Source organism: Penicillium hordei (genome assembly GCF_028827395.1).
Source record: "Penicillium hordei strain IBT 12815 chromosome Unknown utg000003l_segment0_segment0, whole genome shotgun sequence".
Lineage (NCBI taxonomy): Eukaryota > Fungi > Ascomycota > Eurotiomycetes > Eurotiales > Aspergillaceae > Penicillium > Penicillium hordei.
In genome coordinates, this window is record NW_026623144.1 from 2814310 (window position 1) to 2831964 (window position 17655).

General features: G+C 49.2%; 4 protein-coding genes across 4 annotated transcripts; 2 read left to right on the plus strand and 2 right to left on the minus strand.

The window, feature by feature from the left end:
• Positions 1-1221: 1221 nt before the first annotated feature.
• N7537_006295 (lovastatin nonaketide synthase) lies at positions 1222-13496 on the plus strand (the record flags this gene model as incomplete). The annotated part of the gene is made up of 5 exons (XM_056897352.1): positions 1222-1858; positions 1926-2576; positions 2644-5628; positions 5680-8682; positions 8740-13496. 5 exons carry the CDS (start codon positions 1222-1224, stop codon positions 13494-13496), a joined length of 12033 nt encoding a protein of 4010 aa, XP_056753137.1.
• Positions 13497-13808: 312 nt separating this feature from the next.
• N7537_006296 (uncharacterized protein) lies at positions 13809-14429 on the minus strand (the record flags this gene model as incomplete). The annotated part of the gene is made up of 2 exons (XM_056897353.1): positions 13809-14378; positions 14409-14429. 2 exons carry the CDS (start codon positions 14427-14429, stop codon positions 13809-13811), a joined length of 591 nt encoding a protein of 196 aa, XP_056753138.1.
• A 333-nt stretch (positions 14430-14762) lies between these two features.
• On the minus strand, positions 14763-15311 carry N7537_006297 (SGNH/GDSL hydrolase family protein; the record flags this gene model as incomplete). Its single annotated transcript, XM_056897354.1, has 1 exon — positions 14763-15311. One exon carries the CDS (start codon positions 15309-15311, stop codon positions 14763-14765), a length of 549 nt encoding a protein of 182 aa, XP_056753139.1.
• A 1631-nt stretch (positions 15312-16942) lies between these two features.
• On the plus strand, positions 16943-17280 carry N7537_006298 (uncharacterized protein; the record flags this gene model as incomplete). Its single annotated transcript, XM_056897355.1, has 2 exons — positions 16943-17032; positions 17116-17280. 2 exons carry the CDS (start codon positions 16943-16945, stop codon positions 17278-17280), a joined length of 255 nt encoding a protein of 84 aa, XP_056753140.1.
• Between the last annotated feature and the right edge of the window lie 375 nt (positions 17281-17655).

Genomic DNA, 17655 nt, shown 5'->3' on the forward strand with positions numbered 1-17655 from the left:
GATTAATGCAGTCCCTCATCACTAGTTCCTGCATACAATTTGCATGATGTTGTATTGCATGAATGCATTTCCTTTCGGGCTGCTTTCAGTCAACGAACTCTGACAGAATTAACCTTTTTTCCTCATTACAAATATAGATTTATAGTAAGGAACTCTTGCATTTACAGAAGTAGAAGGGAAGTCCATCAAGTTTGCTATTCCAAGTATGAAGGGTTGACACAGTTTACAATTTGGTCCCTGGCACAAGTCTTATGGTTCCAATTGATTTGCGGTTGGTTTCCACCCAAGATTTACATGGCTGCGTAGTTTCATGTACTCAACATATAGTGCATAATCTAAATATTTGAGTGTTTTATGGTGATATTACAGAGATTATAATTACGATTCCATTAACGTATTTCACAAGCGAACCAGCCACACAAGCGAGCCCGCCACCCCAAAACACCATAGTAAATGCGATATATTACAACTTGATATCTTAACAATAGCGGCCTATATGGATATTTCCTTATAGCCTAATACTTTTTAGGTAGTTTCTAGCCTCTCTAGGGAGTTAGGAAATATATATAACTTTGTGATTACGATATATATATTTCTACTTTTTAGCAACGTAATTTTCGGTAATTTTTGGAATAATATTTAACGTATTTCGCTTCCGAGCCGCCTACCCCGAAAACATATAATAAATGCGATATTCTATAACCTTATATCTTAATATCCGCGTTTTTGGTTTGATTTCGTTGTATATCGATAGCTATCGATAAGAAATTTAAATACTATATATCAACCTTAAGAAAATCGAAGAGGTGTATTATTATGTCTAGGTCATCTCCAGTCTTTTCCCCTCATTCTTCTCTCCGGTAGAGGGAATTGGGGAAAATATTAATTTTATTAGCTGATCTAATGTTTCAGAATACCATGCAGAGCATGAGGTCTAGCGCACAGTAGGGTCATTTAGCGCTGGCCTTTAGCGCTGGCCCCCGATGAAGGGGACGGACGGATGTCGGTCCATACGGCTGAGTATACATGGGTAGTGGTGAATGAACCCTCCACGAATAATTACGTGTCACCACTTAGTATAGACTATGCAGACTATGTAGACTTGGAACTTAGAGAAAAGCGTTAAAAAAATACAACTACTATATATATCTATACTTGGTTCTCGGTTTTCTGCTTCATCCTGCATGCATCATTATATTTCCATAATATAGAGCAGAGAGGATGGCAACTTGTCCCAATGAACCTATCGCAATCATCGGCAGCGGTTGCCGCTTTCCGGGAAGCGCGAGTAGTGCATCTCGCCTCTGGGACCTGCTGCGAGACCCCCGAGACTGTCTGACTGAGATCCCGAAAGACCGATTCAACTGGGAAGGTTACCACTACGCAAACGGAGCACATCATGGAAGCAACTCAGCAAAATATACCTACTTTTTGGAGGAAGATATCCGCAAATTCGACCCGCAATTCTTCAACATCCAGCCAGGAGAGGCAGAGGCAATTGACCCGCAGCAACGATTGCTCCTGGAGACCGTCTATGAGGGGCTAGAGTCTGCTGGTTTGCCACTTGAAAGCCTTCAAGGTTCCTCGACAGCCGTTTATGTAGGTATGATGAACTGCGACTACAATGAGGTGATGCAGCATGATATAGATTGCGCGCCGACCTATGTGGTCACCGGTACCTCACGCAGCATTCATTCAAACCGTATCTCCTACTTTTTTGACTGGCATGGGCCATCTATGACTATTGACACTGCGTGCTCTTCTAGCATGATGGCTGTTCACTTGGCTGTGCAGTCGCTCCGAAGTGGAGAGTCGTCGGTGGCTGTTGCCTGTGGTGCAAGTTTGATTATCACCCCCCGTATGGCTCTTTCTCTCTTCTTATCATCTCACCTCCTGCGTAAGACCTAGCTGAATCTAGATTTTAGAGAACTACGTCATCCTCAGTAATCTGAGCATGATTTCTCCCGACGGCCGTGCAAAGATGTGGGATGCAAGTGCAAACGGGTACGCCCGAGGCGAAGGTGTTGGCGCCATTGTGTTAAAAACACTAAGCGCAGCAATCGCAGATGGCGATCCAATTGACTGCATTATCCGCGAAACCAGCGTCAACCAGGACGGCCGCACACGCGGTATCACCATGCCGAGCAGTACAGCCCAGGCGGACCTAATTCGAAAGACATACCAGCGGGCAGGACTGGATATCACCAAACGAGATGATAGACCTCAATATTTTGAAGCTCATGGGACTGGGACAATGGTTGGAGACCCGAGGGAGGCTGAGGCGGTGCATAATGCCTTCTTTGATGGACGCGAGGAGGGCCTTGGGGAGGATGATGCCATCCATATTGGGTCTATCAAGACTGTCATTGGCCACACCGAGGGTACTGCTGGTCTTGCCGGATTGCTCAAAGCGGCTCTCGCGATTAAATATGGCTATATTCCGCCAAACATGCTGTTCAACCACCTGAACCCGGCGGTGGCACCTTATGTAAAGCATCTTCGCCTAGTTACAGCTCTGAAGCCATGGCCAATACTTGTCAGCGGTGCACCGAGACGGGCAAGCGTTAATAGTTTTGGTTAGTAACACCCCCCAGTATTTGGCCCTCAAGTTTGAGATAATTGTTAACCACCACACGACGATAGGCTTTGGTGGTGCAAATGGACACGCTATCCTGGAAAGCTATGAAGACACGAGGTGTGCTCACACAAAGTCTGACAAGCAAACATCAACAGTGGCAACGCCATTTGTGTTCTCGGCTCAATCGGAGCGGACCCTCGTGTCAATGCTACAGAACTTCTCCGAGTATCTCAAGTCTTGTGCCGAGATGGACCTGCGCAGTATCGCTTCAACTCTGCAATACAAACGATCAACATTCAGTGTGCGAACAGCAATCACGGCACTCAGCATGGATGATCTTCTATCTAAACTGAATACTAAGCTGTTGAGCTCGACGGAAACTCCGGTCGGTATCAAGTCACCTCTCAAACATGACGCACGAATCCTCGGTGTTTTTACAGGACAAGGCGCACAGTGGGCGGGTATGGGTCAGAAGCTACTTCAAACCTCTCCTAGAGCCCGTGAGATAGTACAAGACCTGGATAATGCACTGGCAAGCCTTCCACAAGAGCACGACCGTCCTTCATGGACAGTACAAGAAGAGCTTGTGAAGTCCCCAGATGACAGCCGTATTAGGGAAGCAGCCATCTCCCAACCCCTTTGCACTGCCATCCAAATTTTGCTTGTTGACATGTTACATAGTGCCGGCGTCAAATTACATGCCGTCGTAGGGCACTCGTCTGGTGAAATTGGCGCTGCATACGCGGCTGGCTTCATCACGGCATCTGATGCCATCCGCATCGCTTACTATCGTGGCATTTACGCAAAGCTCGCAGGTGGACAAGAGGGGCAACATGGAGCAATGATGGCAGCTGGAATATCACCCAGTGAAGCCAATGAGCTATGTGCAGCACCCAAGTTCCACGGGCGTCTTTCAGTGGCTGCGTGTAACTCTTCTGCAAGCGTCACCATCTCTGGAGACTATGATGCCATTAACGAGGCGAAATTGGAACTCGATGAGCATAAGAAATTCGCCAGGGTGCTAAAAATAGACACGGCTTACCACTCGCACCATATGCTACCTTGCGCAAAACCCTACCTTGATGCATTGCAATCGTGCGATATTCGCCCAGTATCACCCGTAAAGGAAGGCTGTTCACCCGTTTGGTTTTCTAGTGTCCATGCTGGTGAGCTCATGTCAAAAGCTCGCTCTGGGCTCTCCGGCGAATACTGGGTCGCCAACATGACACAGCCGGTTCTTTTTGCTGGCGCACTGGAGGCTGCACTTAGCACAACAGAGGGGGCAATCGATCTAGGAATCGAAGTCGGCCCACACCCTGCCCTTCGATCTCCCACTCTGCAAACAAGCCAGGACATGGGCGTGACCAAGATCCCATACAGTGGAGTCCTAGCTCGGGGAAAAGACGATCTCAGTGCGTTTTCAGAGGCACTGGGGATGCTGTGGACCTACTGTGAGCGTGGCACAATCGACTTCGCCCGCTTCGACCAGACGTTCTTCTCCAACGCAACCAAGGTATCATTTGTACGGGAGATTCCAACCTATCCATGGGACCATGAACAATCCTACTGGTTCGAGTCTAGGAAGGAAAGGGCCGGGCGCAACCGACCTGGGCCGGTGCATAGCTTACTGGGCGTTCGCTATGGTGATACCACAGATACCGAGCTCAAATGGCGAAACTTCCTCATTCCCAAGAAGTTACCATGGCTCTCCGACCATCGTCTTCAGGACCGGGCGGTGCTTCCCGGTGCAGCATATGTGGTGATGGCATGTGAGGCGGCCTTATTGAAGACGCAAGCTGGGAAGGTGCGACTTATTGAGGTCAGTGACTTGACTATTAATCGGGCCATCTCGTTCGACGAAGAGACCACAGGTATTGAGGTCGTTTTTACCTTGTCAAATTTTGAACAGACACGGATAAACAGCGGCTCAGACAAGGAAACGTTTAGTGCGAACTGGATGGTACAATCTCCGACGAACAAGGAGACAGACAAGTTGGGCTTGGTTGCTAGTGGATGTGTTTCATTGCTCTTAGGTCCATCAGAGCCTAGTGTGCTTCCGGGTCGTGCTTCGGAGGATGCCCTGCCAAATATGGTTTCTGTCGATGTGGATGAATTCTACACCGGACTTTACAAGCTCGGGTACGGGTATACTGGGGATTTCCGGTCTATTTCCCGCTTGGAGCGCAAGATGGAGCACTCATCCGGTTGGTTTGAACCTCAAGCACCAATTGAGGATGCGATTGTGCATCCTGCGTTGTTGGACGTCGCATTCCAGGCCTTGTTTGCGGCCGTTAGCTACCCCGGCGATGGTGGGCTTTGGAGTCTACACGTGCCAACTGAAATTCGCGCAGTCAGGATCAATCCATACCATTGCCACCAGTCTGAAATACTTTCATTTGATGGCACTTTCCCGAATTCCTCTCACACTGGAGACGTTACTATATATACCAATACAGGAGACGCTTTTATCCAGGCCGAGTCCGTCTCTTCGGTGCCCTTCACAAAGGCGACCGAAGCCGACGATCGCAACATTTTCTCTGAAGAGGTCTGGGCACCGATAGACCCCGATGGGAGTTCTGTGATAGAGGCACGAACTACAGCCGAGGACATAGAGCGTGCCTATGCATGTGAACGAGCAGTCCACTTCTACTTGAAGAAACTCAGATCGGAGGTGTCGGCCCTGCAAGAGCGCAATGCCGCGTTGCATCACCAAAAGCTACTGGCTTGGGCTGGCCACCTGATTTCAGAGGTGGCCAGTGGTAAGCGACCACATTGCGAGGCTGAGTGGGCAAGCGACACGGAAGAAGAGATACAACGGATATTCGACAGATACCCCGACGATATTGACTTGAAACTCATCAAATCCATGGGACAAGCTTATCCGTCTATTGTTCGAGGCGAGACAAATTCCATGGAGCATCTCGTCAAGGATGACATGCTGGACGCATGGTATACCGAAGGGCTCGGGTTTTCCGATGCTAACGCCTGGACTGCGCGCCTTATCAAGCAAATCTCACATCGGCATCCTCACATGAATATCATTGACTTGGGTCGGTCTCCTCCCGTCTAATTTATTACTATCGTCTAACAATAAGAGTCAGGAGCCGGCACTGGAGGGACAACCAAGATCATCCTCGACCATCTTGGTCCTGCCTTCAAATCTTATACGTACACTGATGTCTCGACAGCTTTCTCCGACAAGGCACAGGAGAGGTTTAGTGCCTTTGCTAACAGGATGATCTTCAAGTCCTTCAATATCATGAATGAACCAAAGAGCCAGGGATACGAGGAGCACTCGTACGACCTTGTAGTCGCTTTGAACGTCATTCACGCTGCCAAGGATATGGGAGAAGCCCTACGGCATGTTCGCTCACTGTTAAAGCCAGGTGGATACTTAATGCTTCTCGAGCTGACAGACCCGCAGCCTAGCCGAATCGGGTTCCTGATGGGTGGTCTCCCTGGTTGGTGGCATAGCCAGGGAGAAAACAGGATGTGGGCGCCAACATTATCCACGGCGCAGTGGCATTCTCTATTGCAGAGAACAGGGTATTCGGGACTTGATACACTTGCCATGTTCGCCCAAGATAGAGTTGCCTATCCCTTCTCGGTCTCTGTCACGCAGGCAGTTGATGATCGTGTTGCTTTCCTTCGACAGCCCCTTTTTTCGAGGACTACGGAGGTACCGGGCGCAGAAATGGACGATCTTCTCATTGTTGGAGGAGCAACGCTAGAGACTGCCAGGCTGTCCACAGATGTCCAATCCATGGTTAGCCAGCGTTTCCGCATGATAACAACGATCGAGACACTGGAGGAAGTTAATGGCCTCTTTGGAGATGATGACCTACCGACCACAATCCTTGTACTGACTGAGTTGGAAGCCCCCATTTTCAAGGGGATGACTGCCAGTCGCCTACAGGCCGTGAAGGCGCTCTTCACAAATTATCACAATTTGCTCTGGGTCACCCGTGGTTGCAAGAGTACAAAACCCTACAACAATATGACGATTGGACTAGGTCGGTCTGCCATCAATGAGCAAAAGGAACTCCGACTACAGTTCCTCGATGTTGAAGAGAGCTCTACTACAGTAGGACTGGACGCTCGGCGTCTGTCTGAGATGCTCTTGCGTCTCCGTGTCACTCAACTCTGGGAACGCGAAGGCCTTCTTGACCAGATCCTGTGGACGACTGAGCCTGAATTTTGTATGAGCAAAGATAATCGTCTGTTGGTTCCACGACTGTACCAACAGAAGGCCCAAAATAATCGGTACAACTCCAAGCAGCGACAGATATCGTATGAAGTCTCACCGGCCACCGACAGGGTCTCCATCGCTTACTCGGAGCCATTAAAAGTTTTCAGACTTCTCACCGAAACCGCCCCCAGGGTTCCTTTGTCCCAAGTGCACTTTGTATCTATGCAGGTGCTGTATTCCACTCTCTCGGCGCTCAGGCTGCCAGGCGGGCAGTATCTCTTCCCTGTCATCGGCAGGTGTATAGACACCAATGAAACCGTCTTTGCTCTTTCAGCGTCAAATACATCGCTTACTGCGGTCCCAAAGGAGTATGTTGTCTCCGTCAAGGTGGCATCTGGTGAAGAGAAAATTCTACTTCTTCGACTGGTCTGGGAGTTAACGGCCCATGCTACCATCTCTAATGCCACCGCAGGCGAAGTAATCTTGACTCTGGGAGTTGGCACAGAGCTCCTCGAGATTCTACGATCTCATGCCGATCAGCGCGGTATATCCATACTTGCAATTACCGATGACCCGCGGTTCAAGGGGGATGTCCGACACATTTTCATCCACCCTCTGGGGTTTAAAAAAGTGCTGAAGGCTAAATTGCCCTCTAATATATCGTCATTCCTGAATCTGTCCTCCTCAGACCCCACTAAGAATAGCTTGCATATGCGTCTGACCTCCGCTCTTCCGGCATTCTGCCAGGTTCACACTTCAACTACATTGTTTTCACCAACTTCCCTTTTCTCAAGTACCTATGTTCAGGGTGCATTACAATCCTTCCTGCATGATTTGCTTGCGGGAGTGCCGCAAGAGGCATATCAAGGAGTTTCTGATAAATACGGACCTCACGCCGATAGCCTCACGCGTACCATCAGACAAGTGCCCCAGCTTAGCCCAGCAGATGAAGAAGTATTTGCCATCGTCGACTGGCATTCCGATAATACTGCTCTCGTTGAGGTCGCACCAGTGGATCATGGAATCTCGTTCCTAGCAGACAAGACATATCTCCTTGTTGGACTAACCGGAGATCTCGGACAGTCGCTTTGCGAATGGTTCGTCAAGAATGGAGCTAGGAATATTGTTTTGACCAGTAGGAATCCCAAAGTTGAGCAAAAGTGGCTTGATATCATGGAGGCTGCCGACGCGACCGTCAAAATATGTGCGATGGATGTCACAAACAAGGCATCAGTAACAGCCGTCTACGAGGAGATCCGTCAGATCCTTCCGCCCATTGCTGGAGTGGCAAATGCAGCCATGGTTATGCAAGATATCATGCTATCGAACATGGAGCTTGATGATCTAATAACTGTGATGAAGCCCAAGGTGGACGGCAGTCAGTATCTTCACGAGGTGTTTGGTGACAATCATCCACTCGACTTTTTCATTTTGTTTTCTTCACTGAGCTATGTGCTTGGGAATGGTGGACAGAGCAGTTATGCTGCGGCCAATGGCTACATGGCATCATTGGTGGGCCAGAGAAGGGCACAAGGACTGGCCGGCTCTGTCATGCACATTGGCGCCATTATTGGAGCCGGATACATTACGCGCGCTGGTCAGCTGAAGTCCGGGGATTTAGCTGCGTTTGGATCCTACCCTCTCTCGACCGCGGACTTCCATCAAATATTTGGGGAAGCTGTGCTGGCTAGTCCTCCTCACTCGGGGCGAAAGCCAGACATTGTCACTGGCCTTCGAGTGATCGACCCGGAGATCGATGATCGCGTGCTCTGGCGGTCGAACCTCAAATTCTCCCACTTCTTGAAGTTCGAAGAACAGATGAAGACCAGTGGGGATACGAAACGGTCCGTGGCGCCTGTCAAGGTCCAGCTGGCCGAGGCGACAACCACAGCGCAGGCTAGGAAAATCATCCAAGGTATTCGATTTGGCGACTCTCTTCCATGTTTCGGATGTCTAACTTGAACATATTTAGAATGCTTCTCCGCCCGATTGGTTGTTCTGCTTCAACTCAAAGCGGATGATATGGACGACAATGTCGCTCTTGTTGAGCTCGGAGTAGACTCTCTCGTCGCAGTCGAGGCACGATCCTGGTTTACAAGGCACTTAAACGTCGATGTCTCCGTCTTGCGTATTCTGGGAGGCGCATGTGTCGTTGACCTTGTGGAGGATACACTGGGACGCATAGGATCGGAGCTCCTTCCCAAAGTCAAGTCCGCCGTGGATGAGGAACAGCCGGTAGTTATCCACAAGATCTCGACAGAAGATGAAGGATGCTCCATTGGCCATGCCTCGTCTTCGGTTCCAATCGTAGAATTGACTGACGACACTATTTCATCTCAGGATGACCGTGATACGCCAATAACCCCCGACTCAGAGCTCGATGAGAATCAGATAAAATTTGAGCCTGTTGTGGTTAGAAAAGAGCAGATGTCCTACGCCCAGTCCCGTTTCTGGTTTTTGCGACACTCCTTGGAAGACAAAACCGCATTTAATATCACTTTCTCGCATATCCTGACAGGCAATGCTAATCTTGAGGAGCTTGGCAAGGCCATCAAAGCAGCAGCTAACATGCACGAAGGCCTTCGTACATCCTTCTTTGAAGAGGGTAATGTCCCGATGCAGGGGATTATGCAAGCGTCCCCTTTATATCTCGAGAGTCGGAATATCCATTCCGAAGACGAGGCCAAGGCCGAGTACGACCGACTATGTCATCACGTCTATAACCTTGAAACAGGGCAATCGATGCGAGTCATTCTGTTAAAAATGTCATCTAGCAAGCACTATTTGATTGTAGGATATCATCATATTGCCATGGATGGAGCCGGATTCGTCGGCTTCCTACATGAAGTGATGCGCATCGGCGGAGGAGAGTTACTGCCCACGCCAATCCAATATGCCGACTATTCCCGACAGCTCAGGGAGGATGTTGAGGGTGGGAAACTGGATCAACAGTTGTCTTACTGGCGCAAGCAGTTTGGTGACGACAATCCTCCACCACCGGTTCTTCCTCTACTACCCTTTTCCAAAGTCAAAGTCCGGTCACCCCTACGGTTATATGCATCCAGCTCCACTAGCGTGAGAATTGACCCAGTTCTTGTTGGGCGTATAAAACGGAGAGCTCGGAACTTTCAGGCCACTGCCTTTCATTTCTACCTGGCTGTTTTCAGAACCATGCTGTTCCGGCTTTTAGATGTGGATGACCTGTGCGTCGGTATTGCTGATTCCAATCGCCTTGATTCTGAACTACAGAGAACAATGGGGATTCTTGTAAATCTTCTACCATTGAGATTCAAGTCACCACAGCTATCGACGATGACATTCGGCGACGCTGTCAAGGAAGCCAGTAAGACAGCATACAGCGCCCTTAAGAATTCAAGAGTCCCCTTCAATGTGCTGTTAGACAATCTCACAGTGGATAGATCGTCCTCGTATCATCCGCTCTTCCAGGTCTTCTTTGACTACCGACCGGGTATCCCGGAGTCCTGGAAGATGGGCGACGTCAACGTGCAGAGGCTAGACTGGTCTTATGGAAAAAGCGCATACGATATAACTCTCGACATCATGGAAAACACGAGTGGAACTGCATTTATCACAATAAACGCACAGGAGTACTTATACGGCCAGCTGGAAGTGGACATTATGATAAAGGTCTTTGTCAACCTCCTTGAGGCTTTCTCGCGCAATCCAGCTCTGCATCTCAATGAACCACCCCTCTTTATTGAATCGGACACTCAGGCTGCGCTTACTCTTGCACGAGGCCCAAATCTTCCCTCAGACTGGCCAGAAACACTGTCCCACCGTGTGGAGGAGATCGCACAAATCCATGGCGAGAGGGTTGCCGTTAGGGACGAAAGGGGGAATCAATCCACCTACCAGGGGATAATGGAAGAAATGCATCAGATTGCCAATGCGCTGTTTAAAGCCGGAGTCAACTGTGGTGATCGGGTGGCCTTGTTGCAGCAACCTACCACGACGACCATCGCCACAATCCTAGCCATTATGCACTTGGGAGCAGTGTATGTACCTCTGGATCTTCGCAGTCCCACCCCACGGCTGGTGTCAATATTAAAGGACTGCAAGCCACGCATTATCGTGTATCACACCGCCACTGAGGAGGATGCCTCTGCCTTGACACTCGACGATTCCATGAGCGTGGAAATGATCAACACCTCCACGGTGACTTCCGGAATCAAGGAGGCTGTAATTAACAGTGCCTCACCCAATGCCGAGGCAGTCATCTTGTATACGAGCGGCTCTACCGGAACACCAAAGGGGGTCATTATGACCCATTCCTCTATCAGAAACGTGATCGAAGTTCTCACAAAGCAATTTAATCTCGGTTCTGAGATAGTTCTCCAACAAAGCGCACTCACCTTTGACCTGTCTCTCAACCAGATATTCGTGGCTCTTGCAAATGGCGGCACACTGCATGTGGTCGATCAGTCTCAACGTGGCGACGCCATGGAAACCACCCGATTAATCAAAGAGGCAGGTATTACCTACACGATGGCGACTCCGTCTGAGTACTCTTACTGGATTCGCTATGGAGCCAGCGATCTCCAACTCGCGCAGGGTTGGAATTTGGCATTTAGCCTGGGCGAAGAGCTCAAACCTAGACTTGTGGAAGAGTTCCGTTCCCTCAACAACCCAAATTTGCGCCTGATCAACACGTATGGTCCTGCAGAAATCACAGTGCATTCCCATGCCATGGAAATCCCATACATGGACCTCGCGCTGAGCCGGATTCCGGTGGGACACACTTTGCCAAACTACTCGGTTTACATCGTCGATGAATCCCTCAAGGCTGTACCGCTGGGCATGCCTGGCGAGATTTGCGTGGGTGGTGCCGGTGTCAGCCAAGGTTACCTCAACCTGGATGCCCTGACAAAAGAATACTTCGTGCCAAACCCATTTGCACCCTCTGATTGGGTTACCAAGGGCTGGGACCGGATGTATCTCACTGGCGACCGTGGCAGGCTTCGAAAGTTAGACGGTGCTCTTCTCTTCGATGGACGGATGGAGGGTAGTACTAAGATCAAGCTACGCGGTCTACGAATCGAGCTTGGGGAGGTGGAACACGCTATCCTGAACGCTGCTGCACCTGCCATTGACGAGGTCGTGGTCTCCTTACGAGGTGAAGGCAATGATTCCGACGAGTTTCTGGTAGCTCATGCGGTCTTCTCTCGACACCAAGAGCATGGCATTGTGGGTGAAGACCGATATGACTATCTTATTCGGCTGTTGAACAAGCTACCTCTTCCACAATACATGGTACCTGCGATGATTATACCCATCGATTTTATGCCGTTGACAAGCCACAACAAGATCGATCGCAAAGCCATCGCGGCCATGCCTCTGCCGATGACAGATATTGGTCGCGATATCAAGGTTGCGTTACAATTAACGCCCCTGGAGTCGGAACTAGTCGGAGTCTGGGAGACAGTGATCTCCAAGAACTTGGGCATGGTTTCATCGCCTGACTTGAGCTTCTTCCACGCAGGAGGTAACTCCTTGCTTCTCATTCCTTTGCAGTATATGATCAAAGACAATTTCCACGCATCGTTGGCCATGGTAGACTTTGCAGAGGCACATACTATTCGGAAAATGGCGGCTCGTCTAGAGCAGACGCAGTCTGCAAAGCTGATCGACTGGGAAGCCGAGACAGATGTCCATCTCGAGAGCCTAGTATCCTCCACACAAAGTGATAAAGAGGCCATAGTCCCAGAAAGGAGAAATGGTAAGGATCTACGTGTTCTCTACACCGGCGCCACGGGCCACTCGGCGAGGTATGTTTTGGATAAATTGGTAGGAGATGAGCGGGTCTCCAAAATCTACTGCGTCGCTGTTCGATCTCTGAGCAAACTGTCAAATGGATCGGAGAAGATCATCCAGTTCCCGGGAGACCTTCTCGATGTGCGACTCGGGTTGACAGAAGAGCAATTCGACTTCCTCGCCAGCGACGTAGACGTTATTTTCCATGCCGCCGCAAACCGTTCTTTCTGGGACAACTACCAAGTCATGAGATCAGCCAACGTACTGCCGGCGCACACCCTTATCAACCTGGCTATTTCCCGGAAAATTCCCATCCACTTTATGTCTTCTGCCGCCGTTCATCTCTTCGGCGACATGCCAGACGGGGAAGACTACCCTGAGATACAGGCAACATACCCCCCACCAGCGGACGGCAAAGACGGTTATCTAGCCTCGAAATGGGCAGCAGAAAAGATTTTCGAAAACGCATCGAGTCACTTTGGGATCCCTATATACATTCACCGCCCAGGCCCAGTACGGGACCAAGTACAGCAACAAGGTCGTCTCTCGAAAGAGACTGTATTTGCCGAGTTCATGCGTGTTGCTCAAGAACTTCAAATGAATGTCCCCAAAGGCGGCATCAAGGGAGAGATCGACCTTCTCGAACTGACAGGGCTATCCGATGTGCTAAGCGACTGTATCGTCAGAAGCACCGGTCAAGAGTCCGAAGACACGGGTGGGCAGTCCGGTTTGGTGCGATACTTGAACCATCACGCTGATATGAAATTGCAGTTGGACGAATGGGAGGCATATTTTGAGGAGCACAAAGGCGAGCTCTCTCAAGTAAAGGCGACAGAGACACATCATGCGACAGAGTGGATTGGGAGGGCGAAGATGATTGGATTCCCTTATATGTTGTCAGCGCAGAATTTTGACTTGACGGGGGAGAGTAGGTTGCCGATTCTACAGAGGAGGTGATCTTTACATTACCTAATATATGTAGTTAGCTATCTCATAATTCTATAATTGATTCTTGATTCGGAGCCATGATACAAGTCACCGAAGAACTTTACGTATGCGGGAACTTACGTATCCTCCACTCGCAATTGTTCAGGCCGCAGCATATATCAACGCGAACGAGGTATCACTTGTGGAGTATGATGCACTGTCATAACTTTCTTTCTGATTATAATATTCGTATGCATTGTGTACTACCTATTGTTAGGAGGTTGTTCTGGACTTTGAAAAGGAGCTTTGACGGGTTGTTCTCCTCGAAATTTAGCCAGCCACTCATGGTTGTCTTCCAGTGAGCACTTCCATGTAAGACTGCAAATTATCTTCTTGAGCCGGTTGTAGCTCTGGGTCTAGAGATTCCGGCAGCGTCTGAGGTTCTCCTGCCGCATTCAGGAAACTGGCACGAGACAGCATTTGGAAAAGGTGATCATTCACAGCTCCGTTCGTGGCAGAGAAAGGCACAAAAGATCGCGATTCGAAGTCGAGCATGTATGGTGGGACACTATGTGTAACTTGTGCAGCGATCTCTGGCGGAAACTCATGATCGAGGGAAATCCACTCGGCGGACATCAGAAGGCGGTGGGAATTACGGTCGGTTCGAAACATTCGTAGCTTGCCATCATCACCACAGTAGTCCTTGAGCCCTTCGAAACATTCGTAGGCATAGTGGAGGCAAGATGCACTGGGAAGAAGGCTGAAAGGACCGTAGGGTTTGAGCTCCGGGACAGACCAGCCGCTCTCGACATTCCAAGACGCAACAATCACGTGGTCGGTATAGATTGTGTTTTTATTATTGGCAAGGGTTTCTGCACTGGGCACCTCTCGCGGGGTGGTAGTGTAGGCATACTTTAACCTCGACGCGTCGAGTGGTCACACATCCTCCGTGTGTGAAACCATATTTAAAGATATGAACTAATCACAGGAAAAGCGTTCATCTTCCATTTTGCTCGTTCTCTCGAGAACTTATATAATAAACCACTCTGGAGTATTGACTAGTACTTTGATACTCTAGCAAAAACTATACAGATCCTTAGGGCGTGCCATTCTATAGGGCGTGTCGACACGCCCTAGAGTGGGTCCGGGTATCTACCGCCCCACATGGAATTCTCGGTCCGGCGCGCCCAACGCCGAATCCACAATCCACGTAATCATAAAATTATGGGATATCTTCCGCTTGTCTACAAATTGGTAAAAGAGCGCATGGAGAAAAAGGTCCGTTGTAGATTTGTGTCACAATATGTTTTTTGAACCATCAATGAACCCTTTTTGGAGGGCTTTCTGTATACCACAGAACCACAATCTTGTCATCTTGTGGTACCCCTCGTCATTGGGGTGTATTCCATCGGCAAATCCCTCAACGTCCGGTCCATCTGATGTGGCCATGTCCACCAGAACGATCTTTCTCTGTTCAGTCCCCTTCTGGTGGGCTAGAGCACGGAACTGGTCGTTGAGGCGGATCACCCTCGAGTTCACCTCTTTGTCCGCATTGGGAAGCAACGTAGAAAGGAGGATGGTAGACTGAGAGGAAGCCAGCCACAGATAATCGAGCATACCACCCATGCGGTTACCAGCCTCCGGAATATTGAAGGCCTGGAGACAATCATTGGAGCCAGCGTTAACCAGGAAGACATTTGGGGACAAGACTTCCACGGATTTTCGAGCCTTTCCCTCGATCTGGTCAATTCTCAAGCCACGCCAGCCCTCGTGGTCATTATCTGGCATAAGTCTATCTTTTCGCGACCCCACCATGCGAGCTTTGATGCCATGGAGTCGTAGCATCTGCAATAGTGATATTCTATACCCCGCCCCATCTGACGACCCAACGCCGCGAGTAACTGAGCCGCCTAGGGGCATTAACCTCAAGTCAACCTCGGCAGCGGATGCAGGGGAATAGTCTAGATCATTTAGCAGTTAGACATAGGCTTGACGTATTCGCCGTCGGCTGAATCTGACTAACCATCTTCTGAAAATGGGGAGCCCAACCGAGGTGGATCAAGGGTAGACAAATAGCGATTGATTCTAGGAAGTGGCAAGCAGTGACGGCAAGAACGGTGTGACCAGTGGATCATTCGCTGCCAAGGAGGAAAATGGTTCGACCGTGGCATCTTATCAAGAGAGCGGGTTATATACATGATACATACCATGCAGACTACCAACAGGCGGTGGTAGTCCCAGAAGCTAGTTGAAATATGTTTGTGCATTGTCCCCCGGGGTCGGCGAAATATCAAGGCGCCGAGGCCGCTGTGTGCTATCGTATGGACTTTGAGTCGTTAGTAGAAATCGGTTTAGGTAAATTTCTATAATCAACATACTAGTATAAGTACAGTCTCGATGGCCTTAGTTCCCGGACATTTATTTATCTCGCGATTATCTATTTGAAGCAACCCTGATTCGACTGCTCACGATTGTTCGCTTGAAGCACCCCTTCCCTTGACTTGATCCTACTCTACGTCTATTATTGTACCATATGTGACGAAATTGTAACTGCTCTGTTCCGTTTAAAAGAGCAAAATTGATGTTGATTTGGATGGACTAACGATTATATACGGGCAAATTATGTGTCTACCATGCTACTTGCGACCCACCTACGAGCTTCATTATCGGATGACTCAACTACGTTTCTATTATGCCGAAGAGGTACTGTGGCCAAAACGTATGATTTTTTACCTTGATTGTTTAACAACCAAAAGAATTAACCTTTTTCATAGATAACATGTCGACTCCTTCTTCGGCAAGGACATGAACTTGGGAGCGATAATTCTCCTGCGCCCGAGAAAAGGAAATGGTAGAATCCGAATACGCATCTCGAAGAGTTCCAAGGGCACCACTAATAATGATAGGAGTGGACGGAGTCTGAGCTTTATGTCTGAGGTCATGAAGGATCTTGACTGCTGCGCGGTTCAAATCGAGAACCTGTGGGATAGAGAGGCCAAGCTCGGAGGACCACGACGGAGAGCCGCGCTAAGTTCGGGGTTCGAGGAGGATACCGGTTGAATGGGAAAGGGCAACATTTATATAATCCCGGTAGATGGAGATAAGAGCTTCTGTGCCTTCTTCTGTACTGAGAAGTGGGAGAGTAGGGAAGCTGTGGAGATGGATGTTCTTTTTGTAGATGAGGGTGGTTTCGATTCTGGCTTCGGTGAAAAAGAGCTTATAGGAAGTCAAATGTGAGAGAAATTTCGATTGTGAGGCCATTTTTCTGAGGTTTTTGTTGAAAACTGCCACAGGTGATAGAGAAAATGTTGAGCAAATATGTCTTATTAAATAAGACTTCGCCCCTCACCACCCCTTAAAACTCCACACAAGTGAATAGAACGCGATTTCCACGATTCAGTTATCCCCGTCTTCATCTTCAGCCAATCTCTTTGAATAAATCCGTCCCTAACTATCGTTTTATTTCCACCTCAAGAATGTCAGCCATTTCATCTTTCCAGTACTCTAACGGCAAGGTCGCCGCCGCCGAGACAGCCAAGTCATTTTCATGGGAGGCACCTGTACAGGTGAATCCTTTCTGGGATAGTTTCAGTTACTCCACTGCCCAGAATTTTCTGGGCAACTTTTCAGATCTCATGAACTGAAACAGCTAGCCGTCGACCCAGTTGGAATAAACCCCGACGATACTGCTGACCAGCAACAAAAGCTTCAGCTTCTTCTTCTACTACTCAGGAACAAGCTGACAAAGGAAGAAGCAGCCATTTCGCCACGGTCACTTTATGAAGTCAATTACGAGAAGTCGAATCAATTGTAGCAGGGACTATATATATTCGAGGATGAATTGGATCTTCCACAGGCCGAGGATACTATCCGCATGTTGGTAGAGAAAAGGCCGGATACGTCGAACGTTATCCCTCTCCATATGCTAGCCGGTCACCTTGTCAAGTTGGGAAATATAGGGAGGCGGAAGTTGTGCGGCCGGTTTGTGAGTGGATGGATGTATATCCAAAGCTTGGGAAATCCTCTCCGCAAGCCCTCAGCACTCGCAGGACTATCTGCCAGAGTGAAGCTGTTTGGTGGATACCATGTGGCACCTGGACCCTTGGATCTGCGAATTTTGAGCCGCATTTTCTTGAAACCAGGCCCACCTGCACTTTAATCACCTCCCGAGCTCCGGACTGACCCACCC